This window comes from Symphodus melops (assembly GCF_947650265.1).
Source record: "Symphodus melops genome assembly, chromosome: 23".
Taxonomy (NCBI): domain Eukaryota; kingdom Metazoa; phylum Chordata; class Actinopteri; order Labriformes; family Labridae; genus Symphodus; species Symphodus melops.
The window spans coordinates 1371191-1386635 of record NC_136713.1 but is presented as its reverse complement, the minus strand read 5'-3'; the positions used below and the strand labels follow the sequence as shown (position 1 = coordinate 1386635).

Sequence of the window (15445 nt, the reverse complement as noted above, 5' to 3'; positions counted from 1 at the left end):
CGCCTGACGTTCACACAGAGTTCTCAATGAACTCTGATTGACTTGGGGGTGGGTTATATATATATACTGCTATTATGTCATTGTTCTGATGAGTTTCACCAGTGATATGAAATTAAACACACGTAAAATGCAGCCATGTTTTCCTCTTCATTGAAACCAAAGATGTTGTGCAAAAGTTGGTGCCGAAACCCGGGAATATTGAAGAAAATGAAGAAATGAATGGACGAAAAGTCTCTTATTTGCACAAAGGAACAAAAGACAGAAAAGGAGGAAAATGGCTACACTCGACCGTCTGAAGAAAAAGAGAGCTTCAATCCGCTCCTCTGTGACCAAACACCTGAGTAAGATTGACGATGAACTTGGTAAATTACCCCTTGATGCAGACGCTTTAGAGGAGATGATGGAACAGCTGATCCAAAAGGAGGAATGTTTGGAGAAAATAGACGAGGAGGTGGAGGAACAAACAAAGACGGATGAATTAACAGACGAAGTTGAAAAAGTATTAGAGTACAGAGAACACATAACACGGAGAAAGACCAAAATAAGAAGAGTGCAAAAAAGAATGCAAGGATATGCAGAATCTGTGACATCCTTTGAATCAGACCACATGCGTAATAATGTGAAACTCCCGAAACTTGTGATTGAGAAATACTCAGGAGATGTTAGCCAGTGGCAGTATTTTTGGGGACAATTTGAGACGGCTGTGAATAATAATCCCAACCTGACAAAAACAGACAAATTTAGCTATTTAAGATCCTATTTGACTGGCGCAGCCGCTAATGTTGTTGCAGGATTTCCATTAACTGAAGCCAATTATGAGAATGCCATTCAGCTGCTACAAAAAAGATTTGGCCGTAAAGATTTGGTGATTAATGCACATATGACTAAACTTTTGAATCTTAATCCCGTTAAAAATGTCAGTGACATTAAATCACTCAGATATTTGTATGATAACTGTGAAATCCAAATTCGTAGTTTGGCTTCAATGGGAGTAGTTTCTGACACTTATGGTAGTCTGCTGTGTCCAATTCTTATGAAACTTATACCTGAAGAGATAACTTTGGAATTTAGCAGACAAACTGAAGAGGATGATGTGTGGAAGGTTGAGGAACTTATGAACTTCATTCAGAAGGAAGTGGACAGCCGAGAGCGAACTGCAAACATGACCAAAAGCGCAAAGGAACGCGCAAGTAAGGACCGTGAGAAGGAACCGACGGGCGCATGGGAAATGCGCACCAAAAGACAAAATATGATGACCGCATCTGCTCTCTATGCCTCCAGTCAAGTGGACAGACAAAGGTGCTTCTTTTGTGAGAAACCAGATCACCTGTCCAAACAATGCAATGTAATGTCTGTGCCTGAAAAAAGAGAAAAATTAAGAAAACAAGGTAGATGTTATGTGTGTTTTGGCACAAGACATGTAGCCAAAGATTGCAGAACAAGGGGCATTTCTTGTGAGAGATGTAACCGTCGCCATCACAAAGCCCTGTGTAATTATGGAAATGAATTTACAAAAGAAAATGAGCCAGTAGATGCAGTGATTTCAGTTTCCCCCAGTGAATCTAAACGAGAGACCGTTCTTCTACAGACTGCCACAGTTTGGATAGAGACCCCAGTAAAACGCCAGCTCACTCGCTGTCTATTAGACGGGGGGAGCCAACGCAGCTTTGTGCGCCAAGACATCTCCCGTGCGTTAAACCTCCCAAAAGTAGGTGAGGAGACACTAAAGTTACACACGTTTGGTTCCGATGTCCCACAAACTATTACTTGTAATCAAGTGAAATTAAAACTGAGTAACATCAGAAATGGCCAAAGTGTAGATTTAGTCGTTTTAGAAACACCGCGTGTGTGTTCCTCTATAATGAGAGTAGCGGGAGAAGAATTACGCAGAGGGCTGGAGCGCAAAGGCATACAACTAGCTGACACAGCTGTGAGCGGAATGGAAATGCAGGAACTGGGAGTCCTGATCGGAGGTGATCATTACTGGGAAGTTGTGTCTGGAAAAGTAGAGCGACTCTCTGAATCACTGGTTGCGCTTGACAGTAAGTTTGGCTGGCTTATCCAAGGCTCTGTATGCATGCTTAATGTTACACCTGGAACGGAACACACGGAGGTGGGAACCCTTCATGTGAGTGTTGGACTGGATGAACAAATAAATCACACACTGCGCTCCTTCTGGGAAACTGAATCCATCGGGATTGTCACAGAGCGAGAATCAAAGATAAGTGATGAGAAGATGCTGCAGATGTTTGAAAAGTCTGTACAGTTTAAAGATTCAAAATATGAGGTGAGCTTACCTTGGAAAAATGAAAACAATGATCTGTCATCTAATTATGATGTTGCCAAGAGACGTTTTGATCAGCTTGTTAAAAAGTTTCAGAGTAACGTGCCTCTGTATGATCAGTACACTGACGTCATTCAAGATTATGTCAGTCAGGGCATCGTGGAGAGGGTGAACAATATTGCCACAGAAAATCCCACGTACTATCTCCCCCATAGAGCTGTCATTAATGAGGAGCGTTTAACTACAAAGCTCAGGGTGGTGTTTGATGCTTCTTCTCATGCAGCAGGTTGTCTGTCTCTGAATGACTGTTTGATGACGGGCCCAAATCTGAATCCTGACTTGTTGAGCATTTTGTTAAAGTTCAGACAACATGAAGTGGCATTTATGGCAGACATCACGAAAGCTTTTCTACAGATCTCAATTAGAGAACAAGACAGAGATGCCCTAAGATTCCTCTGGTTAAACAACCTGCCAATACCCCATGAAAAGGCTGAGTTAACCATCATGCGCATGACCCGAGTACCTTTTGGCGCATCCCCCAGTCCCTTTTTGTTGGCAGCGACTATCAGACATCATCTGAGGAAATATCAGCAACAATATCCCACTGTGACATCAATGCTTGATAAATGTCTGTATGTTGATGATTTAATCTGCAGTGCTCCCAGCATCCAGACGGCTGCCGACCTCTCCATGCAAGCCAAAGGTATCTTAAAAGATGCAGGGATGAATCTGTGCAAATGGAGCACGAATTCTAAGGAGCTAAAAAACCTGTGGGATGAAAAAATGGAAAACACAGTGAGTGGAAATGTTGAAGTGAAAACTGATGTGTTAAAAGTTCTCGGATTGACATGGAGAACTGAACAAGATGACTTCGTTTTTGACTTGAGGAGTTTGATGAATTTTTTGGAAAATAAAAAGAACACCAAAAGAGGAGTGTTGCAAACTGCCGCGCGCATCTTTGATCCTATCGGATTCCTCTCTCCCTTCACAATCAGAGTAAAATGCCTCTTTCAACAGATGTGGGAACGGGGACTTGAATGGGACAGTGACTTGCCTGAGGATTTATCACATCTTTGGCAGCAGTGGTGCTCAGAATTGCCCAACATCAGAAAAATAAACATTCCCAGATGTTACCATGATGCGCTCCCAGATCAGCGTGAGCCCGTGAGAAAAGAAGTGCACGTCTTCAGTGATGCAAGTGAAAGTGCATACTGCGCAGCTGCTTACCTGAAAGTTATCCCCGAAAAGGGTGAGTGTACAGTAACCCTTATCACATCTAAAACCAGAGTAGCGCCACTTAAAAAAGTTACGTTACCCAGACTTGAATTACTCGGTGCGCTAATTGGAGCTAGACTCAGTCAGTATGTTATTACGCACCTTGAGATGGATAAGAGCCAAGTGAAAATGTGGAGTGATTCTATGATAACTTTACACTGGATAAAGAGTTCCGCGAAACAGTGGAAACCCTTTGTAGAAAACCGAGTCAGAGAAATCCAGAGTCTGACAGAACCTGCACAGTGGAATTTCTGCAGTGGAAAAGACAATCCTGCAGATGTTGCAACAAGAGGAATAAGTGTAACCAAATTGCAGGAAAGTTCGTTGTGGTGGACAGGTCCAGAGTGGATCAAAGAGAGAGAAATGAATTACTGTCACAATGACGCCGAGCCACATGAAGATGATGATGCTGTAAAAGCAAATCTAACTGTTGTGGACATTACCAGTTTGACCAATACTGACAGTCCAGCTAAAAGAGAAATATTGGAGTTAACAAACCACAGTGACGTGAACAAAGTGTTACATATAACTGCCTGGGTCCTACGATTCATTCATAACACCAGAACACAACCAAGACGCACAGGAGCTTTAACAGCTGAGGAGATCGGGGACGCAGAGGTTTACTGGATCCATGTGACACAGAATCAAAGTTTCTCTCAGGAAATTGCTCAGTTGAAGAAAGGGCTAGAAGTAAACTTTCAGTCAAAAATCAAGCCTTTAAGCCCCTTTTTGGATGAAAAAGGAGTGTTGAGAGTGGGAGGCAGATTACAAATGTCCGGATTAAAGTTTGAGCAAAAGCACCCCTGTATCCTCCCGGCAAATTCAACATTATCTGAGTTGATCATAAAAAACTGTCATCAGCAAGTGCTGCATTCTGGGCTACAGGACACCCTCAACCAGGTGAGAGAGCGCTTCTGGTTAATTAAAGGAAGACAGCTGACAAAAAAGTTAGTGCATGCATGCTTGATCTGTCGGAAATATAAAGTTAAACCTGCTCAACAGATATCAGCTCCCTTACCTGTGCAGCGCATCGAGGAAGCGCCTCCGTTTGAAATAACAGGTGTGGATTTTGCCGGGCCTCTGTACACTAAATGTCAAAACAAGGTCTACATAGCTCTTTTCACCTGTGGAGTCACCAGAGCTATTCATCTGGAATTAGTGACTGATTTGACAACAGAAACGTTTATGCTGGCTTTCAGACGGTTTGTGTCACGCAGAAGATTATGTAAAATCATATATTCTGACAATGCAAAAACGTTCAAACGAGCTCATAAGGAGTTAAAAGTATTATGGAATTCCCTGTCCTCAAAAGATGTGCAGGAATTCTTCGCTAAAAACCGAATCACTTGGAAGTTTATTGCAGAAAAAGCTGCTTGGTGGGGTGGCATGTGGGAGAGAATGGTGAGGTCTGTGAAGACCTGCCTGCGCAAAGTGATGGGAAAAGCGGCCCTGAAGTATGAAGAGATCGCAACAGTTTTGACAGAAGTGGAAGCAGTTGTTAATTCACGTCCTATTACTTTTACCCACACCAGCAGCGAAGAACCTGTACCACTGACCCCTTCTCACTTTCTGATTGGCCAGCGTCTCACTGCGCTCCCATCAGCTGGGATGACAACAACAGTCCCTGACGCAGACCGAGGTCTACTAACGAAAAGGTGGAAATACCGACAGTTGTTGATGAACAAATTTTGGACTAAATGGAAAAAGGAATATCTGCTTGAGTTACGTTCTGCACACTGCTGTTCTCCAGTGAAAAAGGTCACGGAATTAAAACCTGGAGATGTGGTGTTAATACATGAAGAGAAACTACCCAAAAGTTTTTGGAAAATGGGAAGAATCCATGAAGTTTATGCGGGCAGAGATGGAAAGGTACGTTCCTGCCTTGTTCTATTACCTTCGAAACATACCATAAGAAGACCTGTACAACTACTGTATCCTCTGGAGCTGGAGTTGTGATGAGCTGCCCTCTGTCAGCGTCATCGGTCGGGAGTCTGTTGCAGCTTTGACGGTGCTTAAAACAAACGCACCACGAGACGCCTGACGTTCACACAGAGTTCTCAATGAACTCTGATTGACTTGGGGGTGGGTTATATATATATACTGCTATTATGTCATTGTTCTGATGAGCTTCACCAGTGATATGAAATTAAACACACGTAAAATGCAGCCATGTTTTCCTCTTCATTGAAACCAAAGATGTTGTGCAAAACAGGTTGTTGCTCCGAGGCTCTGGAATGAACTTCCACCGTCTTTGTGCTCTATTGAATCAGTTGACACCTTCAAGAGTGAACTGAAGACACTTCTATTTGTCCAGGATTTTAATGAGCTCCTTTTAGGGCTGCTAGGACTTTTGGATTGTCTTGGCTTTGTATATTACGTGTGATGTTTTTTTTTAACTTTGTTGTGAAGCACTTTGTGGCCTCTGTCTGTGAAAGGTGCGATATAAATAATATTTACTTACTTACACTTTCATCAACTTCTATCATCACACAGGATGTCAGATATCAAAGCAGTGAAGGATCAATCTGACACCATAAACAAGCTTCCTTCAATAAACACGTATCAAGCTGTGACCTTTGACTCCCTGTTGCTATGGTGATTATTAGACTTTGGTATCTCCTGGTGTCAGGAGACTCTGTCCTGTTGTGACGCAGATCTGTTCTCTGTTGAAGGTAAGAGACACTTTTACCTGTTTTTAAGACTCTCTGTTTAAGTGTCTAAAGAGCTGTAAGCTAACAGTTAGCCACCAGGTTCATTAGCTGCTCTGACTACAGTAGAAGTGAAGGAGACACAATGATCCTCAGTCACCATGCAGGCTATGCTAACCATGCTAACATGCTAACAGGTGGACTGAAGACGAGCCCGCTCTGGAAAGTTTCTGTCACTGAGTTCATCACTTGATCTTCAGTGATTGAAATATTTGAGTGTTGTTCTGAACATCATTTTGATTTAAATACTTTTCTTAGTAAAGTTTTTTTTTTACAGTGAAACTCATTCTGATCAAATCCATAAGAAGTTGTTTTAAGTCAATCAGCTGACTGTGTTCTTGGTTAATCAATGACTTGATGGACGTGTTTTTGAAGGTTGTTTTTAATCCTTTTATGATTCAAAGTCCTGCAGTGACGCCTCCTCTGATAAGATCAAACTTTATTGATGCTCGAGGATTAATTCAAATGTTTCAGCAGAACAAAGACAGAAAAGAGTTGAAATAAAAACGGTAGAATTCATCAAATGACAACAAGATGATGACAGACTTTTTCACACAGTGATTCATGTCCCAGTTCCAGACTGTGCAGTGACGACATTCAGAAGATACAACTAGTTTAGTACTTCAGCTCATAGACGGATCAGAGCATGGGCAGAGAGGGGGAGGGCCCAGGACGCTGACCAATGGGAGACTTGGCCTTCACATTTAGATATTTTTCTATATGAACACTTTCTGTGCTTAAATGAAAAATTGGATGAAATATGTTGTGGTTTCTCGAGGAAAGGGGCGATCGACGAGAGAGAGAGAGAGAGAGAGAGAGAGCTGCAAACCACAGTCAGCTTTTTGTTGGTACCAGTTAGGGGCGATCGACGAGAGAGAGAGAGCTATAAATCACAGTCATCTGTGTGTTGGTAGCAGTTAGGGGCGATCGAGGAGAGAGAGAGAGAGTCAGCTGGTTGTTGGTAGCAGTTTGGGGCGATCGAGGAGAGAGAGAGAGAGAGTCAGCTGGTTGTTGGTAGCAGTTTGGGGCAATCGAGGAGAGAGAGAGAGAGTCAGCTGGTTGTTGATAGCAGTTTGGGGCGATCGAGGAGAGAGATAGAGTCAGCTGGTTGTTGGTAGCAGTTAGGGGCGATCGAGGAGAGAGAGAGAGAGAGAGAGAGTCAGCTAGTTGTTGGTAGCAGTTAGGGGCGATCGAGGAGAGAGAGTCAGCTGGTTGTTGGTAGCAGTTAGGGGCGATCGAGGAGAGAGAGTCAGCTGGTTGTTGGTAGCAGTTAGGGGCGATCGAGGAGAGAGAGAGAGAGTCAGCTGGTTGTTGGTAGCAGTTAGGGGCGATCGAGGAGAGAGAGAGAGAGAGTCAGCTGGTTGTTGGTAGCAGTTAGGGGCGATCGAAGAGAGAGAGAGAGAGAGAGTCAGCTAGTTTTTGGTAGCAGTTAGGGGCGATCGAGGAGAGAGAGAGAGAGTCAGCTGGTTGTTGGTAGCAGTTAGGGGCGATCGAGGAGAGAGAGAGAGAGAGAGTCAGCTGGTTGTTGGTAGCAGTTAGGGGCGATCGAGGAGAGAGAGAGAGAGTCAGCTGGTTGTTGGGAGCAGTTAGGGGCGATCGAGGAGAGAGAGAGAGTCAGCTGGTTGTTGGTAGCAGTCAGGGGCGATCGAGGATAGAGAGAGAGAGAGAGTCAGCTGGTTGTTGGTAGCAGTTAGGGGCGATCGAGGAGAGAGAGAGAGTCAGCTGGTTGTTGGTAGCAGTTAGGGGCGATCGAGGAGAGAGAGAGTCAGCTGGTTGTTGGTAGCAGTTAGGGGCGATCGAGGAGAGAGAGAGAGTCAGCTGGTTGTTGGTAGCAGTTAGGGGCGATCGAGGAGAGAGAGAGAGAGTCAGCTGGTTGTTGGTAGCAGTTAGGGGCGATCGAGGAGAGAGAGAGAGAGTCAGCTGGTTGTTGGTAGCAGTCAGGGGCGATCGAGGATAGAGAGAGAGAGAGAGAGTCAGCTGGTTGTTGGTAGCAGTTAGGGGCGATCGAGGAGAGAGAGAGAGAGAGCTCAGAGGAGTCAGAACATGAGGAGGCTCCACATTGACTGTTTGACCTGATCACATTATAAATGGAGCAGAATGAACAACAGGAAGTTAATGTTGGATCACTTCCTGTTTTTCTGTCAACAACCCGGGCTGGGTTAGACCATTCTGAATCCATTAATGATGATGATGATGATGATGATGAAGGTGAAGCAGGTAGATGTGATGTTTGTCAACTGACAGTGATGATGATGAAGGTGATTATTATGATGATGATAATGATGATGTCACAGCATCCCTCCACCTTCATCATCATCATCATCATCATCATCATCAGTGTCTCAGCTGCTGCTCACAGTAACTAATAATGTAGTGTGTTTGTATCAGGATGCAGGACCAGAGAGCAGACTGTCCTGGACCCAGCTGTGTGTCCCTGAAGAGTGACTGGTCTATGGGTCGTTATGTTAACTTTAAAGATGGACGTGGTGCTGATGGAAGGTGAGAATTAAAAATTAGAAAAATATAAACACACATTAACTGTGAATGAGTTGCTGCTTCTTTAAAATCAGGCTGTATTAGTTCTTCTCTGACTTTTATTAACTCTGCATTATCCTTTGTCTCAGCTGATGGTAAACATGTTTTTAGGCAGACGTAGCAGAATCAGTTTTAATGCTAGCACGACAACGTTGATATCATATGAATGAACAGTTTACAATGAATCTGTTGATATCAGACATGTTCCTGTAGATCGCTGGGAAAGACGCCAACTATCGCTCCAAAGTGGACTCTTTTTTACCGTCATGTAATATTTGTATAAAACAAGGTTGTATGAAATCATATGAAACGCTTTAATACGATACTTTAATACATAAAACACAAATATGATCCAGATGAGACAGGTGAGAGAGAGTCGTCCTCATGGATCAAGAGTGGAGACTAAACTTTATAATGACTCAGAGATCATTGATGATGTTGTGCTCTGATCACAGACTCTGATGGAAACACGTCACTTTACTGGGACAGACATGTACAGTCAGGACCGTTTGACCCCAGTCAGGCAGACACCATCAGATCCAGTGTGTACATGGATCCTGATCCCAACAACAGTCAGGACCGTTTGACCCCAGTCAGGCAGACACCATCAGATCCAGTGTGTACATGGATCCTGATCCCAACAACAGTCAGGACCGTTTGACCCCAGTCAGGCAGACACCATCAGATCCAGTGTGTACATGGATCCTGATCCCAACAACAGTCAGGACCGTTTGACCCCAGTCAGGCAGACACCATCAGATCCAGTGTGTACATGGATCCTGATCCCAACAACAGCATGAACCCCCCTCTCCATCAGATTGAGCCTGATCGGATCAGTCTGTTCTGATTGGCATGTTTACATGCTGCGTTTTTATTCAGATTATTTGTGTCCATGTAGCCGCAGCAGCTGTTGGCTGTATTCTGAGTGAGATACTGTTCTAATAGAAACAGAACTGTGGAGAACTTCAGCTCTGTCTCATGATTATTGATGATCCATCTGCTAGTTTGAACTGGAACAATCTGATTAAAGATGATCTTTGTTCATGTAGCAGCTGTTTGTTTGTATCAGGATGCAGGACCAGAGACCAGACTCTCCTGGACCCAGCTGTGTGTCCCTGAAGAGTGACCGGTCTATGGGTCTTCCTATTCACTTTAAAGATGGACGTGGTGCTGATGGAAGGTGAGAATTAAAAATCCAGTGAATGTTCTGACTCTGTGGTTCAAAGGCTCATATCTTGGCTCAGAGCTTCATCATATATGACCCATTGTTTTCTTGTGTAATATGTCCTGTCACAGAGTTCAACAGGAGAGCTCCCAGGTTCACAGAGATCCATCAGACCAGCAGGATCTAACAGACCTGGACTCCATCTTTATGGTGTGTTATTTCATAAACTACCATGACAAGAATGTAATGCTAAGTTATTGTTGTGTTTAGATCAGCTGACCTTCAGACTGACACATGAACCACATGTTGAGTTCTCCCACTTTATAGGAAATATCCAGTGTCTCCTTCTGTTCCAGCTGCTGGAGGAAAACATCGTCACCTTTGTGAAGAAGGAGCTGAAGAGAGTCCAGAGGGCTCTGAGTCCAGATTACCCAGAATGCTTAGAGAGTCAGAGTGAGGATGAAGAGCAGAGGAGAAGCTGTAAAGAGGCATTTTTGAAGATCACTCTCCACTTCCTGAGGAGAATGAAGCAGGAGGAGCTGGCTGACTGTCTACAGAGCAGTAAGAACATCTGAACAGATTTCATATGTTAGAAAAAGGACAAAGAGGTTTAAACTTCAAACTCAGATAGTCATCATTGATTTCAGTTCTGTATTTATTCAGGAAAAGTAACTGCAGAGTGTCAGCATAAACTGAAATCTAACCTGAAGGAGAAGTTCCAGTGTGTGTTTGAGGGGATCGCTAAAGCAGGAAACCCAACCCTTCTGAACCAGATCTACACAGAGCTCTTCATCACAGAGGGAGGGACTGGAGAGGTCAATGAGGAACACGAGGTCAGACAGATTGAAACGGTATCCAGGAAATCAGACAGAGCAGAAACAACCATCAGACAAGAAGACATCTTTAAAGCCTCACCTGGAAGAGATGAACCAATCAGAAGAGTGATGACAAAGGGAGTGGCTGGCATCGGGAAAACAGTCTTAACACAGAAGTTCACTCTGGACTGGGCTGAAGACAAAGCCAACCAGGACATACACTTCACATTTCCATTCACTTTCAGAGAGCTGAATGTGCTGAAAGAGAAAAAGTTCAGCTTGGTGGAACTTGTTCATCACTTCTTTCCTGAAACCAAAGAAGCAGGAATCTGCAGGTTTGAAGAGTTCCAGGTCGTGTTCATCTTTGACGGTCTGGATGAGTGTCGACTTCCTCTGGACTTTAAAAACAACCAGAACCTGACTGATGTCACAGAGTCCACCTCAGTGGATGTGCTGCTGACAAACCTCATCAGGGGGAAACTGCTTCCCTCTGCTCGCCTCTGGATAACCACACGACCTGCAGCAGCCAATCAGATCCCTCCTGAGTGTGTTGACATGGTGACAGAGGTCAGAGGGTTCACTGACCCACAGAAGGACGAGTACTTCAGGAAGAGATTCAGAGATGAGAAGCAGGCCAGCAGGATCATCTCCCACATCAAGACATCCAGAAGTCTCCACATCATGTGTCACATCCCGGTCTTCTGCTGGATCACTGCTACAGTTCTGGAGGATGTGCTGAAGACCAGAGAGGGAGGAGAGCTGCCCAAGACCCTGACTGAGATGTACATCCACTTCCTGGTGGTTCAGTCCAAACTGAAGAACATCAAGTATGATGGAGGAGCTGAGACAGATCCACACTGGAATAAAAAGAGCAGGAAGATGATTGAGTCTCTGGGAAAACTGGCTTTTGAGCAGCTGCAGAAAGGAAACCTGATCTTCTATGAGTCAGACCTGACAGAGTGTGGCATCGATATCAGAGCAGCCTCAGTGTACTCAGGAGTGTTCACACAGATCTTTAAAGAGGAGAGAGGACTGTACCAGGACATGGTGTTCTGCTTCATCCATCTGAGTGTTCAGGAGTTTCTGGCTGCTCTTCATGTCCATCTGACCTTCATCAACTCTGGAGTCAATCTGATGTCAGAAAAACAAACAACATCCAGGTGGTCTAAAGTATTCAGAGAAAAACCTGACCCAACACTTTTAAACCAGAGCGCTGTGGACCAGGCCTTACAGAGTCCACATGGACACCTGGACTTGTTCCTCCGCTTCCTCCTCGGTCTTTCTCTACAGACCAATCAGAGTCACATACGAGATCTGCTGACACACACAGGAAGTGGCTCACAGACCAATCAGGAAACAGTCGAGTACATCAAGAAGAAGATCAGTGAGGACCTGTCTGCAGAGAAAAGCATCAATCTGTTCCACTGTCTGAATGAACTGAATGATCGTTCTCTAGTGGAGGAGATCCAACAGTCCCTGAGATCAGGACGTCTCTCCACAGATAAACTGTCTCCTGCTCAGTGGTCAGCTCTGGTCTTCATCTTACTGTCATCAGAAAAAGATCTGGATGTGTTTGACCTGAAGAAATACTCTGCTTCAGAGGAGGCTCTTCTGAGGCTGCTGCCTGTGATCAAAGCTTCAAACAAAGCTCTGTACGTGCTCACATAACTATCCAGGTTAAATGTAGTTCTCTTTATTCAGAAATAACAACTATGGTTTGTAATTGTTTTCATTTGTGTTCTTCTGAATCCTCTTTAGGCTGAGTGGCTGTCAGCTCTCAAAGAGAAGCTGTAAAGCTCTGTCCTCAGTCCTCAGCTCCCAGTCCTCTAGTCTGAGAGAGCTGGACCTGAGCATTAACAACCTGCAGGATTCAGGAGTGAAGCTGCTGTCTGCTGGACTGAAGAGTCCTCTCTGTAGACTGGACACTCTCAGGTTAGTGTGCAGCTGATACAGATTTTTCCCAGCAGAGTAAATGTTGATCAGTATCAGATTATAAAATTGACTCAGCTGCATGGTTATGACTGGATGTTACTGGTAAAACAGCTGAGAATGGACCTGTGTGTGTGTGTGTGTGTGTGTGGTTGTGGTGGGGGGTGGGGTGGGGGGGGGGGGGGTGGGGGTGGGGGGGGGGGGGGTCTGAAGAGGCTGGATCACAGTCTGAAACTCCTGCACAACTTGTGAATAATGAAGTTGAACACTAGAAGCCAGAGGCTGAATTTCTGTTAGACAGTGTTTACACTGGTCTCCAGTCTGTTTCCGTGCAGATGAGTTGTGATGGCGGCGGCGGTTCCCAGAGGATGAGCAGCATCGGTGTGTTCTCTGTCGAGCGAGGCGATCTCCGTGGTTGTCCTGTTCATTGCAGGATGGAACCAGACGTGATCTTTACACTCTCTAAATACCGTTTTCTAATTCGGTCTGTGAATAAGACGAGAGAGAGAGAGAGAGAGAGAGAGAGAGAGAGAGAGAGAGAGAGAAATTGCTGAACTGTCAGCTCTACAGAAGACGTGTAGAACTATATTGTAATGCAACATGAACTATATCCATATTAAAGATATTGTCTTATATCATGTGTGAATATATATCCATATATCTTAAAAACTGGATATACACTCAACAAAAATATAAACGCAACACTTTTGTTTTTGCTCCCATTTGTCATGAGATGGACTCAAAGATCTAAAATTCATTCCAGATACACAATATTACCATTTCTCTCAAACATTGTTCATAAATCTGTCTAAATGTGTGATAGTGAGCACTTTTGCTTTGCTGAGACAATCCATCCCACCTCACAGGTGTGCCACATCAAGATGCTCATCAGACACCATGATTAGTGCATAGGTGTACCTTAGACTGTCCACAATAAAAGGCCACCCTGAAATGTGCAGTTTTTGCTTTATTGAGGGTCTGGGGACTCAGAACCAGTCAGTATCTGGTGTGACCACCATTTGCCTCATGCAGTGCAACACATCTTCTTCGCATAGAGTTTATCAGATTGTCAATTGTGGCCTGTGGAATGTTGGTCCACTCCTCTTCAATGGCTGTGCAAAGTTGCTGGATATTAGTGGGAACTGGTACGCGCTGTCGTATACGCCGGTCAAGCACATCCCAAACATGCTCAATGGGTGACATGTCCGGTGAGTATGCTGGCCATGCAAGAACTGGGACATTTTCAGCTTCCAAGAATTGTGTACAGATCCTTGCAACATGGGGCCGTGCATTATCTTGCTGAAACATGAGGTGATGTTCATGGATGTATGGCACAACAATGGGCCTCAGGATCTCATCACGGTATCTCTGTGCATTCAAAATGCCATCAATAAAATGCACCTGTGTTCTTCGTCCATAACAGATGCCTGCCCATACCATAACCCCACCACCACCATGGGCCACTCGATCCACAACATTGACATCAGCAAAGCGCTCACCCACACGACGCCACACACGCTGTCTGCCATCTGCCCTGAACAATGTAAACCGAGATTCATCCGTGAAGAGAACACCTCTCCAACGTGCCAGACGCCATCGAATGTGAGCATTTGCCCACTCAAGTCTGTTACGGCGACGATCTGGAGTCAGGTTAAGACCCCGATGAGGACGACGAGCATGCAGTTGAGCTTCCCTGAGACGGTTTCTGACAGTTTGTGCAGAAATTCTTTGGTTATGCAAACCAATTGTTTCAGCAGCTGTCTGAGTAGCTGGTCTCAGACGATCTTGGAGGTGAACCTGCTGGATGTGGAGGTCCTGGGCTGGTGTGGTTACACGTGGTCTGCGGTTGTGAGGCCGGTTGGATGTACTGCCATATTCTCTGAAACGCCTTTGGAGACGGCTTATGGTGGAGAAATGAACATTCAATGCCCGAGCAACAGATCTGGTTGACATTCCTGCTGTCAGCATGCCAATTGCACGCTCCCTCAATGCTTGCGCCATCTGTGGCATTTTGCTGTGAGACAAAACTGCACATTTCAGAGTGGCCTTTTATTGTGGGCAGTATAAGGTACACCTGTGCACTAATCATGGTGTCTGATGAGCATCTTGATGTGGCACACCTGTGAGGTGGGATGGATTGTCTCAGCAAAGCAAAAGTGCTCACTATCACACATTTAGACAGATTTATGAACAATGTTTGAGAGAAATGGTAATATTGTGTATCTGGAATGAATTTTAGATCTTTGAGTCCATCTCATGACAAATGGGAGCAAAAACAAAAGTGTTGCGTTTATATTTTTGTTGAGTATATCTCCCAGCCCTAATCTGCCGCCAAGACAAGACACGCCCAGTTACATCTCTGATATTTCTCTGACTCTGATCACTGTTGGAAATATTTGATGTGATGTCAGTACTCAACAATAAGAACATATATAACATGGGTTTAGTCCATTTGAAATGAATTCAGATATTTAAATTAGAGCTGAAACGATTCCTCGAATAACTTGATTAAAAAAATTCATCGAGGAATTTTCGCTGCCTCGAGGCTTTGCTACGTTTGTTTTTTTGCGTCATCAAAACTTTGCTATGAGTATAAAACATGTTTAATGTAGCTGCAGCTACCTGCTCGTCTCTCTGACACAAAGACATTTCAGCGCTAACACACACACACACACACACGAGCGCGGTGCGCCCCTTTTAACTTTTAGTCAGCACACAGTTGATCCGTGATCCA

General features: G+C 44.4%; 2 protein-coding genes across 2 annotated transcripts in view; both read left to right on the top strand.

The window, feature by feature from the left end:
• The first annotated feature begins 5821 nt into the window (after window positions 1–5821).
• LOC306818684 (NLR family CARD domain-containing protein 3-like) overlaps window positions 5822–15445 on the top strand; it is a 56854-nt gene continuing 47230 nt past the window's right edge. Inside the window, exon 1 of the mRNA XM_079336380.1 lies at window positions 5822–6231. The gene's annotated coding sequence lies outside the window, so the exon portion shown is untranslated. The remainder of the gene's footprint in view (window positions 6232–15445) is intronic.
• Window positions 6770–12450, top strand: LOC306818796 (NLR family CARD domain-containing protein 3-like; the record flags this gene model as incomplete). Its single annotated transcript, XM_079336515.1, has 5 exons — window positions 6770–8766; window positions 9872–9982; window positions 10099–10177; window positions 10324–10528; window positions 10631–12450. The coding sequence occupies exons 1-5, from the start codon at window positions 8657–8659 to the stop codon at window positions 12448–12450; spliced, it is 2325 nt and encodes a 774-aa protein (XP_079192641.1). The 5' UTR covers window positions 6770–8656.